General features: G+C 40.4%; 1 protein-coding gene across 1 annotated transcript in view; it reads right to left on the bottom strand.

Moving 5' to 3' along the window:
* Positions 1-9,190: 9,190 nt before the first annotated feature.
* The window catches only part of Mtnr1a (melatonin receptor 1A), a 9,843-nt gene continuing 609 nt past the window's right edge, over positions 9,191-18,424 (bottom strand). The window contains exon 2 of the mRNA XM_040731952.1: positions 9,191-10,080. Within this exon, the coding sequence (XP_040587886.1) occupies positions 9,212-10,080 (869 nt within the window). The 3' untranslated portion in view covers positions 9,191-9,211. The remainder of the gene's footprint in view (positions 10,081-18,424) is intronic.

Consider the following 18,424-nt stretch of genomic DNA (forward strand, 5'->3'; position numbering starts at 1 on the left):
CTCATCCATAGACTGTTATTCCATGGATTATTTTGAGCTTGTAAAACATCATATTAAGAAAACTAAGCCCAGCACAAAAAAACACAAAGACTGAACATTCTCATCAATGTGTGAAAGAGGAGTAATTTGGTCTTTAAAAGTATGGAGTAAAATAACACAAGATCTTATGCAAGAGAATACAGAATAGGGGTGTAGAGATGTGTCATTTGATACAGAATGTAGTTATACCCAGGAATAAGTTCCTGTTGCACAATAAGGTGACACTGGGTAGTTACTTATTGTATATTCTAGGATTTTGAGATTTTACAATACAAAAAATAAATGTTGAAGAAAATGGCTATTTTAATACCCTGATGTGATGGTTAATATTGGTTGTCAACTGTATGCATATGGGTAGAAAGAATCTCAGCTGAAGAATTGCATTCAGATTGTCCTGTGGACATATCTGTGGGAGTTTTTCTCGATTGCTAACTGATGTAGGAGAACACAGCCCTCTGGGATCAGTACCATTTCCAGGCAGGCGGGGCTGAGCTGGATGAGAAATTTAAGTGAATGTGAGTCTGGAATCACCTAGTAAGCATCATTCCTCCGTGGTTTCTGCTTCAGTTCCTGCATTCAAGCTTCTGTCTTTAGTTCCTGACTTGGCGCCCCTCAATGATGGACTATAGCCCATAAGCCAAATGAGCCCTTTCCTCCCGAAGCAGCTTTTGATCGATCTTTTAACACAGTAATAGAGAGGCAAACTAGAACCCCTGATTTTGATCATACACGCTGTATTTACAGAAATATGTACAGCTATTATGTGTCAAAGATAAGAATCCCACCGTTATATTGCATCACAAGATATTGAGGACAAGAACAGAATGTTACTCAAAAACATATGGCAGCTCAGTGTAATGGCATATATCTGTAATCAACGGATTTGGAGAGGCTGAGGCAGGAGGATCAAGTGTCTGAAGTCAAAATAAGATCTTTGCAAGGGAAGAAAGAAAGCCAGCTAGTTAGAATAAGGAAATCCATTCATTTAAATGAACACAGTGAAATGATAGGACCTTAAGGGAACTTAAATGGCAACCAGTGGAACTAACTGCAACTCACACTGTGGCTCTGCTTGTATTATATCACTTTGTTACCATTTAAAATGCAATACATTCATTGCTGATTGCTAAATGCTACAAAGGGTAAAAAGAAAATCCTATACTTGAATTGCTTCTTTTCAGCATTATACTGAGGGAAAACAGTAATACTATGTAAAAAAAAAAAAAAAAACAGAAAAGGTGACATGTGTATATGCGACTTGAATGAGTGGTAGTATAAACCAAACTGTGGCCTTGCAAAAAGTCTATATGGCCCTGACAATGGATACCTCAGAATGTAACCCTTTTGGAGAAGGTAATTAAGATAATTGAGGTGGAGATGGAAGACACTACTCAAATATGGCCGGCACCCTTATGAGAACAGACTAGGACACAACCCCAGGGACAAACCACGTGAACACATGCAAGAAAGTAATTGTCTATAAACCAAGGTTGGTGGGAGACCTCAGAAGAAATCAGTTCTGCCGATACTTGACTACCTGAATGATACAAAGCAAGGCTATGATATTAGAGTCACCTGCTTGATGGCATTTATTGTGTCAGTCCTAGAGTCTCAGAGAAGTGTCAAATACATGTTCCCATTGAGAAGTGTTTTTTTTCTCTTAGAAAAGAAATTATTGTAAGCCTGTCTGGCTAAGAAAGACTCAGTAATGACATAGGCCTTGAGCTAGACTTTGAATAATAAGATAGACTGGCAGACAATAAATAAATTCTTCACACATACTATTATTTTAAGTTATCTATTCTACTTTACTGATGAAGTTTCAAACATTAAAGATTTATGTTTTCATATATATTAGGATAGAGTCCCTATAGACTTTAATAATCTTTTTCTGCTTTCATCTTTTTCTCTGTGATGGTTAATCTCAACTGTCAAGTTGAGAAGATCTAGAATCTTCTGAGAAATTGGCCTGTGGGATGACTTCAGGGGGTTGTCCTGATTGGGTTAATTAGCACCTTCTGTGATCACCATTCCCTGCACTGAGGCTCAGGGTTGCACAGAGAGGAAGAAATGAGCTGAGCACAGGCGTTCATCACTACAGCTTTTTGGTTGTGAATCAAAAATGACCTCAAGTTCTCACGTCTATACCTTCCCTGCCATGATGGACTGTAACCTTGAGCTGTGAACCAAAATAAACCCTTTTGGCCTTAAGTTTGTTTTCTTGGGTTATTTTGTCACAGAGACAGGAAAAGTGAAAAGAAAAAAATTCATTCTGCCTAAAATATGCAGACACGGTAAAGTCAGCATTGGGTGTAGCTGTAGCCCTCGAACGTTGGAGGCTGAGACAGGGGGATTTCCATGAGTTAAAGACCAGCCTGGAAGATAGTATGCTACAGATCTTCCTAGAGTACAGAGCAGGACTGTGTCTCAATAAAGAAAAAAAGAAACAGTAAACTCAGAGCTGGTATTGGTGAAACAGAAAGCAAGCACAAAGTAGAAAAAGTCAACAAACTCAAAAAAAGTGATTTTTAAAGAAACAAAAAGCTCCCAAAATTGGCAAATCCTGTAAGAATGGTCAAAAATAAAAGGTGGGCTTGGGGAAGGGGTTCAGAGGGCAAAGTGCTTGTTGCTAAAACCTGGTAACCCTGAGTTGAGATACCTCAGGACCCATGCAAAGGGCAGACACAGCGGGACACATGGAATCCTGTGTTGGAATCCCAACACCTGGACAGGGAGGAGAGGCGAACAGGACACTCACTAGAAGTGCAGGCACCACCTAGAGCAAAAAACGAGATCTAGTCTCAAGACGGAATTAGAGAACTCACAGTAGAATTGTCCTCTAATCTTCACAACACGTGCACACACACACATAACACATACACACAAACACATATACACACATACAAACACACACATTCATACGCATGCACACATACATATACACATATATACACATACAAACACATGCACACATGCATATGCATACACACAAATATATACATAAAAACCATACATACACAAACACATACACACATACTTATACACACATATACAATAAAAGAAAAAACTACATATTAATGACATTAGGAATTAGCAATTAGTATCAAAGTAGTTTGAAAGAAGAGACTTTGGAGGGGCTGGTGAGCTGAAAGGGGGAAATGGTGTAATATTTTATTTTAAAATGTATAAAAAGAGTCTGAAGTTTTAAAAATATGTAATCATATATCCTATGGTCATTAAAACAACAAGAAAATATATGAACAACATCCTGGTAACAAATTTCACAACTCTTTATTTTCATGACAATTTAAATCAGATTAAATTTCTTCCTTCAAAGAGAGCTTTGTTTGGTAAATTCTGTTACTCATTTCAAGAAGAAAGAATATGGATCTTACACAAACTTCAGTAGAGAATTTTAAAAAGTTAGCCAGGCATAGTGGCCCCCACTTTTAATACCTACTCTTGGGAAGCAGTTGGATCTCTATGAGTTTGACCAGCTAGACTGGTCTATGTAGTGAGTTCTAGAACAGCCAGAGCTCCACAGTAGTGAGATCCCAGGAAAGAGAGAGAGAGAGAGAGAGAGAGAGAGAGAGAGAGAGAGAGAGAGAGAGAGAGAGAGAGAGAGAGAGAGAAGAGAACTTTTAATATTAACACTGCAAGGGTAACATACCCTTGATATCCAAGCCAAGAGCTTATTATAAAAAAGAAAAGGGGGCTAAAGAGATTCTTCAGTGGTTAAGGACACATGTTTTTCTTCCAGAGGACCTGAGTTCAATTCTCAGTATCCATGCCGAGCAGCTCACAGGTAGCCTCTGAAGACACCCCCGCCCCCCACATACACATAGCATTTGCTTACACAGACCCACATAAATAAAATGAAAATTGTAAACAAAACCAAAAAGGAGCAAAATGTGTTTCTCAAGAGCACAGATATTAATACAGTGAAAGTACATTAACAAACTGGATCTTGGAATATATAAAAAGACCACGCTGAGAGATAGGGATGTAATTCAGAGTACCTGTTTAGCATGCTCAATGCCTGTACTCAAAGCTAGAACCAGGGGGAAGGGAGAAGAGTTTGGGTTTATTCCAGGAAAGCGAAGAGGATCTGGAGAGATGATGTCTTAGTTAGGACCCCTATTGCTCTGAAGAGACACTGTGACCATGACAAGTCATAAAGGAAAACGTTTGTTTAGGGCTGGCTTACAGTTTCAGAGTGTCACCATTGCAGGTCACATGCAGGCAGACGTGGTGCTGGAGAAGAAGCTAAGAGTTCTACACCTTGATTTGCAGGCAGCAGAAGGAGACTGTGATGCTGGCTGTGACTTGAGTATATCTGAGACCTCAAAGCCCCTACAGTGACATACTGGAGATCAGGCATGAAAGGCCAAGATTCCCCCAATGCTTTGGGAGGGAGGGTCTGTTCTAGTTAGGGTTACTATTTCTCTGATGAAACACCCTATCCAAAAACAAGTTGGGGAGTAAAGGGTTAATTTTGCTTACATTTCCAGATCACAGTCCATTATTGAAGGAAGTCAGGGCAGGAACTCAAAAAGTGCAGGAACAAAGAGGCAGGGGTTGATGCAAAGGCTGTGAATGAGTGCTTCTTACTGACTTGCTCTTCTTGGCTTGCTCATCTTGCTTTCTTACAGAACCCAGGACTACCAGCATAGGGGTGGCCCCACCCACAGAGGGCTGGGCCCTCTTCCATCAATAACTAAGAAAATGCCACACGAGCTTGCCTCTATCCCGATCTTACAGAGGTATTTTCTCAATTGAGGCTCTTTGCTCTTGAATGACTCTAGCTTCTGTCAACTTGACATAAAACCAACCACCACAGGTCCTTTATTTCCCTGGCTTCCCCTCATGCTGAGACAAGAAGTTGACAAATGTCTACTGAGAACAGCAGAAATAACCAACCTCCATTCTCAATCATCTTTTAATTGCTAGCAGATAATAGAAGACAAACGGAACACTTGAAAGTAATAAGAAATCATATTCATCCCAGCACTTGGGAGGCAGAGGCAGGTGGATTTCTGTGAGTTCCAAGCCAGCCTGATCTACAGAGCTAGTTCCAGGACAGTCTCCAAAGCTACATAGAGAAACCCTGTCTCGAAAACAAACAAACAAACAAAAAGAAATCATATTCATCTTTACACATGCAAACTTGTATATGTAGCTTTTATAAAAATATGCCATTAATAATTGAACTATAATTCATCCTTGACAGTGACAGGGTACATGCATAAGTAAAAAGAAGTAAAAACACACAATAAGACAATGGGCGTATTTTCAGAAATATAGATTTAGTATTAAAGAACTTACTTAGGTTTTATTCAAATGTACACAGACTACAAGAAAACAGTTGCAAGAACAAACTAATAACAGAACTCAGATTAACACTGCATATTGAGTTACTTCAGATTATCTAAACATTATTGAACTAAACATGGACCCTACAGCTCAATGGCCACAGTTAATGAAAAAACTCTACTAGTTATTCCCTACCTGCAAATGCACTCATTGACATGATTAGTCCTGCATCATAAACTCTGAGGCTCATCTGGCATTTATCCTTTGGTACACCAAATCTCTGGAGTCTTGGGGGTTTGTTGACCATCACAGAAATGAAAGGCACCTCGAATTTTGTGTCATTCAAAACAGTTTCTTTATTTCATGTTACTAAATTAGGTAAAATCACACCAAACACTGAAACGTGAGAGTTCGCTCAGAAACTGGAGCACCAGATTGACAACAGGAAAAGACATGACCATTGTCTAAAGCGATAGTAATGAGGGCGTTTTTAATGAGCATTGTATTTAAAGCAATAGTAATGAATGGGATTTAATGAGCATTGTATTTGTAGACTTCCTGAATGGAGTACACAGAAAGGTGTCCTCATAATAGAGGTGCCATTTCCTAGAAATATGCCATTGTTTTACCATTATTAACAATATAGCTCAGCATCCAAATAATCCCTGACTCTTCAAAGTTGTTGAAACCATTCATATCCCTCAACATCACCAACATTACAAATTAGACAAAAAGCAGTTAGCTGGGTGATACACACAATATGAACCTATATGTATACAAACATACCAAGCGTTGGCTTACCATTAGTTTTTGTCCTTTGATAAAATAAGCACTCTCTTATTATCAATGTAAATATTGAGGGCAAATACAGCCACTTGCATTTTTCCTGTAAATTTTCGGGAATATACCACACAGCTTTCCAATAGTCTGTGACCAACAGCAAAAAAACACAGAGAATACAGCAATTTCACTGTACAGGAAATTGTTCTCAAACATAAAAGTCAAAGAGAGTAAAAGTAGGATAGAAGAAGAAATTTTGTTAGTTATTTTTTAAAGGAAAAAGTTGCGTAAAAGTTATGGGACTAGCCAATGATGGTGCTGCTACCTAACTCTAGCTACCCTGGAGGCTAACTCTGAAGTATTCACAAGTTCAAAGACAGATTAGGTTATATAGTAGGCTCAAGTCCAGTCTGGGCAATTTAGTGAGACCCTGTCAAAATAACAAAAGGGGTGCTGGGAACATAGGTAGTCTGTGTTTGCCTGAAACTTGCAAGGCCCTGGGTTTAATCCCCAGTAACACAAATACACATAACACACACACACACACACACACACACACACACACACACAAGATTATTAAGCTCAGGAAACTCATAATATATAATAATTGGCTGTTTTAAACTGACTAAAAATATACCTACTACATTCCAAATGGGTCTGCTTGTTCACTGTAAAATATTTGGTGGCAGCATCAGAGGTAGTCCAAGAAGTAATCAAAACTATTATTTATTATGACATTCAGAATGAGTGTGCTTATTCAATAAGCAATTATGAATTTAATATTTAAGATCGATTACCTTATCCAATATCTGCCAAGAATACATAAAAGTCTGAAGATATATTGGGGGAAAATGCCATTGCTTAGACATGTAAATTATTTACACATACGCACACATGTACATATTTAGTAACAAAATATGCAATTGGGAAAATGAAATTATCCCCCTCAATCTGTAGTGCCTATTAAGTCATCTCTGAGCAAACGATGGTGTTCTTTTATGTTATAATGAAGACACTTAATATAGTAATGGGCCAGTTAGCTCAATTGTTCAGAGTGTGGTGTACATGTAGAATTTGTGGTATGCTGATATTTTATTTGGGTAAGAAGTAGAAATTTTGGACATAAAACAATCGGTTAGCATTTGGGAGAGAAAACGTGTGTTTGCCGTGGGTGGAGAGATGGCTAGGCAGTTCAGAGCATGCGATTTCCTGGCAGTGAACTCCAGTTTGGTTTCTAGCATGTGGCTTTGAACTGCCTGTGTCTTCTACTTCAGTGGAACCCAGTGTCTCCGTCCTTTGAAGGCACTTGCACTCAGGTGCACATGCATCCAAACGGAACACACACATTCACATCATTTAAACTAATTTGTAAAAGGTCTTTAAAAATTGGGGGTATGTATACCTCAACAACAACTGCCTCCAACATAATTAGGTATTTCCTAAATTTGTCTGAGGACAAGACTCCTCAGAGGGGTCTCACGCTGTAATCTCTAACATTTCCAAGGAAATTCTATATAGATATACAAATAACAGCAAGTTTATCAAAATATGCTTTTGCCCTGCTTGTGTGTGTGTGTGTGTGTGTGTGAGAGAGAGAGAGAGAGAGAGAGAGAGAGAGAGAGAGAGTTCACAGCCATCAACTTATGCTTTATGAGAGAGTTTTGTTACAGGTATTTAAAATGAAGGAAAACATACCTAAAGTCTGTTGCATTCTATGCAACACTACAGCAGTCCCTAGCAAACCTCTGGGATAAAGTATAGCCAGCATTTATAAAGCCAGAGTGCTTTCAAACAAGTGTAGTTTGTTTTTGTTGATTTTCATTCCAACACTTAAAATCTTGTTGGAACAAACAAAAGTGAATTATTGAAGAGTATTGGTTTTGCACTTTCTGTCAGGTAAGATCTCTTTGGTTTAAAGTATTCACTTATGGAATCAGATCATCAGTCTAGAGCACTTGCTGTACTGTACCTAAGTTCTCCTGAACCCTTCATTTTTCAACGAACAGTGCAGATAATCCAGTCAATCAACAGAAATACAAAGTGGTGACAGAACACTAGGTCACATGCCTGATAAAGGTGAATAAAACGTTGCACTTAGCTAGTGCCTTCAGACATCACAATAACTGACATCTGGACAGAGCCTGGTGGTATGGTAGTTCTGGTCTGCGGACCCCTGCAGCATAGTGCAGGGTGGCAACTATTTGGATTATAGATAGAGGTGCCCAATACTGTGAGACTGCCAGCTGAATGGTGTGTGCTGGTGACTATGGTCTATGGTTGTTGCTATTGCTGTGGGGTCTTTCGTAGATTCATGTTCGTCTTTTCACTGTTTAATAAGAGTCTTTTCTCTCACATTCCATTTGCGTTCCACTCACTTATTTACAAATGAAACAAACTAATCTTTTCCCTGTTGGAGATCTTTTTGAAGATGTGAGGAGAAAGAAATTATAGTTATCCCTTGGTATCTATTGTGGACTAGTTCCAACATCCCCAACACCAAGCATATGAAAACCTGAAGATGCCCAAATAACTTAAATACAATTGAGGCAGTATTTGTATATAACTGACCCATATTCCTTACACACCTAGTACATTATATCCTTGCTGGGTTACATGTAATGCTTAGTACATTATAAATATTATACTATATTGTTTAGGGGATTGTGACAAGAAAGAGAAATAGGTTCATGCTCAACACAGGTGAAGTTTTTGTGATTATTTTAATTCAACCACAGGTAAGAAGGGACACCTGTACTGCATTTTTGTCACTTGTTTACAATAAAAGTTCCCACAGTCTCTCTTTTATTGAATTCATTTTACATTTGCTTCAGTCTCCTCCACTGATACAGGTTCATTTAACACATGACTGTTCATGGTCAGTATTCCCCTTGATAGGCAGAACTCTCTCTAGATTCTATTATAAAGCAGACAGTGGGGTCAGTTCCACTACTAACAGAGGCAACCCTAAAGAACTTCTGGTTGGACTGCTGGTTTCTAGACAGGAGAAAGCAAACACAGAAGGCAGTAAGACCCCCCCCCCACCAACCAGTGTGGATAATTTGCTAGCACCACTGGCTTTTTAAACAGAGTCCACCTTTATTAAATTATTATTGGCTATGAGTGGAGCAGGCTTACATTTAATCTTATCTGCCGCATCGTTTGAGCTGTCCACAAAGAACATCTTGGCTGTGAACAATGAGACGATAATTCTTTTGTATTCCTGTCTGAAATTCTGGTTCAGGAGTCCATATATGATTGCATTGAGGCAGCTGTTGAAATATGCCATATAGTAACTAGCCACGAACAGCCACTCTGGGATCCTGGGGACCATGGTGGCAGGGTCTGAAGCCACAATGAGCCCGATGAAATTGAGCGGGGCCCAGCAAATAGCAAAAAGTACAAAAACAACGAACATGGTGACAAAGTTCCTGAAGTCCTGTGGCTTCAGTCTGGGTTTGCTGTCGGGTTTCACCCTCCGTCGGACCTGAAGAACCAGGATCCAGATTCTTAAGTAGCAGAAGATGACGATAATCATAGGCACGATGAAATGGAAAACCACCACTGCTATCGTGTACACCGAGCTGACAGACTGTGTGAAGGTACAGGAGTAGATCCGGGGATCATACTGGAGAGTTCCGGTTTGCAGGTTGGGCATGATGGCGACTAGCGTCAACACCCATATCAGGAACACGTAGCAGAGGGAATTCTTGTTACTGTAGAGTCGGTCGTACTTGAGACTGTGGCAAATGTAGCAGTAGCGGTTAATGGCGATCCCGGTAATGTTGAATATTGAGCCAATGACACTCAAACCCATCAGAAATGCACTAATTTGACAGTGCAGATATCCCAGATTCCATCCATTGTTAAATATGGATGTCAGCACCAAAGGATAAGGGTAAATAGCAACCACGAGGTCTGCAGCAGCCAAGCTCACCACAAATATATTTCCTGAGAGAGAAAGATGTATAGAACACATGTTAACACCAGTATTATATGCATCACATCTTTAAGCATATGTTAAAGAGGGGGACTGGAAAGACAGCCAAGACAACTGGCTGAGCAAGCTTGAGGACTAGGTTTTGAATTCTCAGGACCCATCCAAAAGCCCCGTGGGCTTGAGAGCCTGTCTGTAGTCCCAGTGAAATGGAGACACGAGCTAACCACACTAGCAATAGAGCAAGCTCTGAGTTCAACTGAGAGAACCTGCCTTAGAAATGAAGTTGTAGAGTGATTGAAGAAGACACCGACATCAACCCCCATCTGAACACCCATGAACTTACACATGCATGCATGCATACAGACAGACATGCAAATATATGTGCTCTCTTTCCATTTATATGCCCTATATATTTCCATGTGCTAAAGAAAAGAAGGGAGGGGAGGAGGAAGAGGCAGATGGACCAAGGACACGGGGGGGGGGGGCGGCGTTGAGCGGAGCTGGGGGAGTGGGGGGAGGGTGGACAAACTCTTTTCAAAGCTTGGATGATCTGAAACCATGTGGCAGTTGTGAATAAATGAAATAAATACCACCAGTAAGCTTCAATGTTGCCTTTATTGAGTCAAGCCTATTTTATGAATTTCTGTATTTCCAGAGCATTCCATTTCTCAAAGCATGGAATTTCAGACTATTTTCTCTTCTTGTGACGTTTCAAGATCATTACATGTCCATGTGGTATTTTGTTTGGGATCTCACCTGAGAAGTCTAACATCACCCAAGTTGGCCATCTATTCCTTAAATTACAGATCTCTGACCTCTCTGGTTCTTCCACAGCTTTTAAAGGGCCTCTAGCTTCTTGTGTTGGAGGGCCATACATCTTTGTCCTAACAGAAAAGGGATCCACAATCAGTGTCTGGTTTGGATAGTGGTGTCATCACACTAGCTATGGAACTGAACAGAGGTACTTCACTTTGCCAAGGTTCCATTCCTTCTCCTATGACATAGAGAGTTTTCATAGTGTATTCCCTCCTAGTGTCAAGTGAGCCTTAGACAAGGTAGTTATGTAAAACACTGTGTACCGTCTCCAACTCATGTGAAAGTTAAATTATGTTCTGCAACTTTCTCCCTCAAAACAGAAGGAAAGACATTCTCGTGTATTTATGAATAACAAGATTAAAACATTAAACCCCATATATTCAGAATAAGTGGTAACCTTCTGTCCTAATTTGATAACAGAACACATTTTCAGTATATAGAAAAGAGACTTTAACTGATTTTTATGTTCTACCAATATAATCTTTTATTTTTGTGGCTCAAAAAAGCTTAATTTCTTAATATCCCTTCTCTTTTGAATTACTCCTTGATCCAGTTTTGAAATTTTTTTACTAATTTTTTCAAGCCCATCCTAAATGGACATCCTTTTCTTATTTGTCCATCCGGAGATAAGCAGGTCTCCCTTTGAAGATGCCAAAATTATTTTATTTGTACTGCATTTAACTTGGAATGGAAATGCTATAGTACATTTCATCCAATAGGGACTTAGCGACTGCATGTAAAGGGTTCTGGGGAACTGAGTAGGAACAGACAGGAAGATAAAAGCATCAGGGAATCAAGAGCAAGCTTGATATTATCCGGTAGAAATGGATAGAATGCTACCCTTTGTGGAATGCCACAGGGTTGAGAATAGAATACGTGACCTCAAGGGATAGAGAAACATCTCAGGTGGTAAAACGCTTGACACACAAGTATAAGGACCCAAGTTTGGATCCCCAGCACCCATGTAAAAAGTGAGGCATGGTAGCACATAACTGTAGACACAGTGATGGGAAGACAGGTCTCACTGCCCGTCCGCCTTAACCAACAGATGAGCTCTAGGATTGGGAGAAACCTTGGTTCAAAACTAAGGAAGAAACCATCGGAGGAAGATGCTCAGCAACATCGTTTGCCTCCAGAAGCATGCACACACACCTGCACTCCCCACATACGTGCACATACCAACACACACGCTCCATATCCACCTCCAACCTCCCAGAAGAACACATGGTCTTAAAATGTCAATAATTATGACAAAATGATACAGTGCTCTTACCTAGTAGTGTCCTTAAGTGAAATAAAGGAAGAAAGAAAAAAGAAAGGAAGGAAAAAAGAAGGAAGAAAGAAATTCCCCTCCCCAACTCCCCTAAATATAACACAAGCAAATATTGCAGCAGGAGGGGACAAAGCCACCTGATAAACACATCTACATAGGATCTCTCCAAACATTTGTAAAATGAGATCAATCCAAAGAAAATTAAACTCATGATTTAATTAATGTAGTTAACTGAATAGTAATGAAGTATAATTGCTGTAAAAGACATGAAGAATCAAAGCCATGATGTTGTCTGTGGTTTGAATTTTAAGCTCTTTAAGAATAAGTCTACAGTAAGCCATTATACTACCTGCTATCCTGGCTTTAAATGTACTGCTTGGATGCTATGTTAGCACGTAGCTGTTTTATACATTACACATCATTTTAAACTATTAAACATTTTGAGCTAAAATGGACTGACTCCAGAATTTAACCATTTCACTTGTAATTTAAAATTATCTGTAGGGAAAAATATTTTGTCATTACACCTTTTGTTTGGACTAATCACCAGCTTTTCATGAACTTTTACAGAATCTAGGGCGATGGGGCAAGGGGTCCAGTGATTGTTGCACAAGCAGAGGACCTGAGCTAATACTCCCACACCCCTGTAAAATGCTATGCATGGCTACATACACCCATGGTCCTGATGCTGGAAGAGTGGAGATACAGCATCCCACCTAGCCAAAATCAGCAAACTTGGGGTACACTGGGATACTGTGACACAAAAACTAAGGTAGAGAGTAACTAATAAAGCTATCCAATGTCTACCTGTGGTCTATATACACACATGCACAGATATGTACTGTACATTTGTACATATATGTACACACATGCATGCATATGCATGCACGTATGTAACACATACAAACATATATATGCATGTACCACAAACAAGCACACAAAGAATTTGCTTTTATAGCAATTTTTCCTGAAAACTTTCTGTGCATTTCTTATGTCATTACTGCTTTTTATCTTATTTCTTTTATTGTAACTAAAAAAACAGGAACTTTTAGTACAAAGTTTATTTTGTTTCAAATGTCTGGAGGTAACAATGTAGTTTACATGATCAAACCCAGGAAAAGTCCCTGTGGGTTCTGTCTGAGATACAAATATGAGGAACACATACTCTCTTTGGGAGACATTCTAGAAATGGAGGGAAAACAGGTTAACCAACAAACATGGAAATCTCTGCCTTTGGAGGAGGCAAAAATCTGTCTAGCTGAGCACTGATACTTCTCCTTCCCCCACCTAGAAGAGCACTGTCTCTGGTCTTCTTCCTGGGATTACAGACGTGGGATATTTTGTTCTGACTTAAATAAAAGGGAATTCTAGACACTGAATGGTATCCCTTATAGGATACCTCTGTCCACCATGATGGAATTTCTCAAGGCATACTACTAAGGAATTTATTGTACAACAGTAGGGGCGTGCTTTTGGAATTCACTGGATATGCTGTTTCTCACCTTAGAATATTGATTTTGAGGATTCATTAAAAAAAACTGGGTCACCCTGTGGATGGGATACCACAGGATGGGATATGAATGCTAAATCTGTGATTAGTCTATAGTATTATTAACCTTATACCAAAGATTCACTGGTCACAAAATCAAAGGAGGATGTCATAGCTTTTCCTCTGACAATCACACTAGTAACTCCTTACTAAACTGTTTGCTTCCTGTTTTCTGCCTTTGCAACTTTAGGTTCTCTTGGTCTTGCAGACGTGTCCATCCAACCAACCTGCAGCCCATGGACCCCATGTATCCTAAAGTATCAATCTGGCCCATCACCTACGTGGATTAGAACATCATGCTGCAACGTCAAAGGTCTGGACAGCCTTGATTGGCTAACAGCTTAATTCTAAGGAAGACACTCTTTCACCAGCGTGTGAGCCCATGGTTTCATTGAACTGGAAACTGAGTCTGACATGTATGTACTTTGGGCTCCTCATTTCAGTGACTCAATTGGAGGGGGTTATTACTGTCCTCTATCTTGCTATCAAGAGGAAAGACAGATTATCATTATACAAGTCCCTGAAAGTATGTATCTTAAAGACAAGAAAAAGTGGAGAATTAAATGTACTTAAAAATACTTATAATGACCATGAGACCAACTGCAGAGATGAGCACTAAAATAATTATGAATATTTCTTGTTTACTATGGCTAATTGTGACCCTATCGACTACTGTTTTCTCTTCCCTTTACTATTGGCCTGCCATATAATTTGTGGTAGAAGCAAAGCCTGTATTCCAGTAATTAAACTACAGGGTATAAATGGGGACTGTGATTCAGTTAGAAAAATAATAAAAGTCATGTAAAGATGGACAAAGGCATGACTGTCTTAGGGAATGAGGCTGGCGTGTTCCAATTTTCTGAAGAGCAGTCACATTTTGTCTTGCAGGGGCATCGTTTTGGTATCTGTTTTATTAGGAAGTTACCCTTATACTGAAAGAAATATCTACTTGTCAAGAGGCCACCACGGGGATACTGATTTGGTGCTGTATTGTGTTTTGTGTTCCCAGAAGTTCCTTCCCTGTACAGTTATGGGTTAGCATGACTCACAAAAGAATTTTTTACATGACCCAAAAGCTGAGAACGAGGTGTCCTCTGTCCTTTTCATAAAGCAGTCTGTGAAGCAACCCCTCCATGAAGTCAGCTCCATGAGTACTACTGCGGACCAGATTCTTAGGGCTCAATAGTCTTTTTGCTGCTTAAAAGCAATCCGTCTTGTGCAAGCCTGACTCTGGCTTGCCTTTGGATAAGTACTTCTGCATCACTTTGAGAGGTCATCAGTCTGACACAGCAGTGTTGGGACCTTGGCTTTAGACTTTGGTACATGAAGCTGTTACGTTAACCTCTTCCCAATATCTGTACATTGTTACAATAGGAAGAGAACCTATTCTTGCCCGAGTGCTCTCTTCATGATGCTGGTTGCAGAAGCCCTGCCCCACTGTAAACCCTCCTGGACTTCACATCATGGTGGAGAGGGGCATCCTATAAGGGAGAGAGTTGTTGCGAATGCCTGTCTCAGATCCCATTTGCCAAGAAGCCGCATTTCTCTCTGAAATTTCTGAGGACCACTCTTTATCTGTAGACTCACAGCGGTTCTCCAGTGACTGCCCCTGTGATCAGTATCTGATACAGGAAGACAGAAAGCCTAGTCTTGAGCAATGGCAATGATGTAGATGGATTTATACCCAGAGGATCCCAGGTGTAGATTAAGCTAAGCTAGACTGTACCCCAGTTCCTATCCTTGCTTACTTTCTCCTTTGCCCAATTCTGCTTTCCTTGCTGGCTTAGAGTTCCTCCTGTCAGGCACCGGCATGACTGCGAGAGCCAATTCTCCAACTTGAGTTTGCTTCCTAGAAAATTTAAGACAGCCCTTCAGCTCCATAAATAACTGGGGTGGTTTTCTCATCTCTGCCGTGAAATTCAGTCCCCATTGTCTGTCTTTTCCTTGAATCCTTTCCTTGCTCTCTTGGTTACAGCCCTGTCTGATTCTCATTGAATTCCAAGGGGGCTTGGAACTTACAGTAAGATGGTGGCTTCTGAAGACTCTGTGGGGCTACAGAACAGTGCCATCTATGTTCCCCTCATTTGTTCCTTACAATCATGGGTACCCAGACCCTAGCATGACGACTTTGTAGAATTCTGAGTTCTATAGAGCCCAACTCTATATGCACGAAAGCCTACTATTTTGTTAAGTTTCACCTTTTCTTATATCCTGAATTATGAACAGGCAGGATGCCGTTGCAGTGTTTTATGAAAAGTTTTATTTAAGTATACTGTACATATAGAAAATGCACTCATTCAGAGCCTGCAATGCTGCTCCAAACAAAACAAAACAATCAAGTCCAAATGTCTGACTAGCATTACTTCCTCCATCTCTTTTCAAAATATTTTCATAGGCATCTTTTTGCTTGATACTTGCAACCGTTACAACACAGCATAGTGTGGGGCTGAAGTTCAGGCGTTATCCCTATCTGACAAACGTGGGAAGTGAGGCTGGATGGCAAATGACCTCTTGGATTGGAACGTATGCAGTGAGAACATAACTGCAGAATCTCTCTGCCTTGTTACACCCACTGGGGATGCATGGTTTCTCATTAACAAAACTTGGACAGGAAAAGAGCAGTCAGTTAACCTTTAGCAACTGATTGGCTGCTTGGAGATGGTGCTTATTGTGATTGGTCAGCCCCTCAGGTAATTAAATATTGGGGATTTCTCCCTCCAGACACCAAAAGCCACCCTAGTCTCTTGAGAAAAGGAAGAGGTTAAAAAATAATTCTGCAGAGCCGGGTGATGGTGGCGCACGCCTTTAATCCCAGCACTTGGGAGGCAGAGGCAGGCAGATCTCTGTGAGTTCGAGGCCAGGCTGGACCGACAGCCTCCAAAACAATACAGAGAAACCCTGTCTCGTAAAACCAAAAAAAAATTCTGCAATTATATCAAATTTCCAAAGGAAAGAAGTATTTGCAAGTTTGTGGGCTTTAGCATTCTTATCTTTTCTCTGTTCTATTTCCCTTTTCAGAAAGATTTATGTATTTTTATTTTTTATGTATGGGTGTTTGTCTCCGTGTGGGTATGTGCAGCTCATCCATGCCTGGTGCTGGAGAGTGTGTAGGGTCCCCTGGAACTGGAGGTACAGATGAACGTGAGCTCACGTGTAAGTGCTGGGAACCAAACCTGGGTCTTCTCCAAGAGCAGACAGTGCTGTTAACTGCCAAGCCGTCGCTCCAGCCTATTTATCATCTTCCCATTTAAAAAAACCAACCAAAAATTTTGAACAAATACACAAATTGAGCAGTCATTAAAACATTTATTTTGAGACAGGGTCTCATATGTAATCCCAGTTTGCCTGGAACTCACTATGTAGACCAGGCTGGCCTCAAACTCACAGAGACCCACTTGCCTCTGCCTTCCTTGTACTGGGAATAAAGGTGTGCACAGTGATGCCTAGCATCAATAAAACTTTTAGTAAGCATCCAGCAACATAATTGAACCAGCTACCTCTAGCTCTGGTCCAAATCACTATTTTATTTTATTTTTAAGCCTCAAATGGTTTGAACTCGACAGTGGTGTATTTTAGCAAATAGCCCAATTATAAAAATAGGATGCTTTGTGGATTAAAGGTCACCTGGATCTTCCGTACAGCTTTGGGAATGCAATATATAGACTCTCCTCTCAAGAAGTTGTTTAGCCGATGAAGTCCAAAGCGGTAGGAGACAGTAGCGAGTACTTTTTCGAAGCCACTAGGAACTCGAAGAGGAATGGTCTTGTGCCATTCAGACTTCCCGCATGTAAGTTACAGACACGAGTGAAACAGCATGGGTGGGCTACACCGGAAGCTTCGAGAATCAATCCCTCCCACCCCAGAGCCTCGGAGCATCATGTGCCCCTCTCTGTAAAGTAGGTAAGTCTGACACCCCACCCTTGTACTGACCATAGAATTTTCTGTGTGGGGATGCTCAGAGCCACAAGCATCCCGCAGAAAGCGGCCCCTGGTTACAGGAGGGTGTGCGCTCCCCCAGCTATCCCTTTATTGCAGTGCTGAAGACCAGACCTACGGCTTTACCAATGCTGGGCAAATGCTACCGCTGAGCTATTGAATTCTGAAGACAGAATTCTACTTAAAGCCCATCGCTTGTGAAAGGAAGTCATTCCATTTTCTAAGCCAAATGGAGTCATAGTATTAGATGACTTCAAACTAATTCTTAATACTTTGCACAGCCTGAAGCCATTTCGGAAGTTAGGGCAAAGGGGGAGGAGAGATGTTCTACCTGAATTAGCGTTTTCACTAGCTACCTACTTGAGGACAAAATTACCACTTTTGACAAGTATTTAAAAGAATGGCTTCTTCTCTACCATTCTTCCAAAGTTTACTTCCAAACAAGGAGCAGAAAACCAAGTCAACTGACACCATTTAAAAATGAAAAGCAGTAGCTCATGAAGAACCTACAGATCCGCTCTTACCCAGGAAAACTGGTTCACCTCATTGTTTGAGGGAACCCTCCAAACTTAACTCAAACACTGAATTAAGCCTCATCCTACATTGTATGTAAATGCACTCCTCGATACAATGTCTGTTTCTAAATGCAGACCTGTGGCTTGAGGAGTAAAAGTCATTTTGCCCGTTTCCCAGGATTCTTAGGGCCATCCCCTCCGCCCTGCAATGTGATGCTATTAGCTGAAAAAAACTGCACCTGACAAGAAAACAGCATCAGCGTCTC

The sequence above is a fragment of the Mesocricetus auratus genome, unplaced genomic scaffold (assembly GCF_017639785.1).
Source record: "Mesocricetus auratus isolate SY011 unplaced genomic scaffold, BCM_Maur_2.0 Super-Scaffold_100026, whole genome shotgun sequence".
In the NCBI taxonomy this organism is placed as follows: Eukaryota; Metazoa; Chordata; class Mammalia; order Rodentia; family Cricetidae; genus Mesocricetus; species Mesocricetus auratus.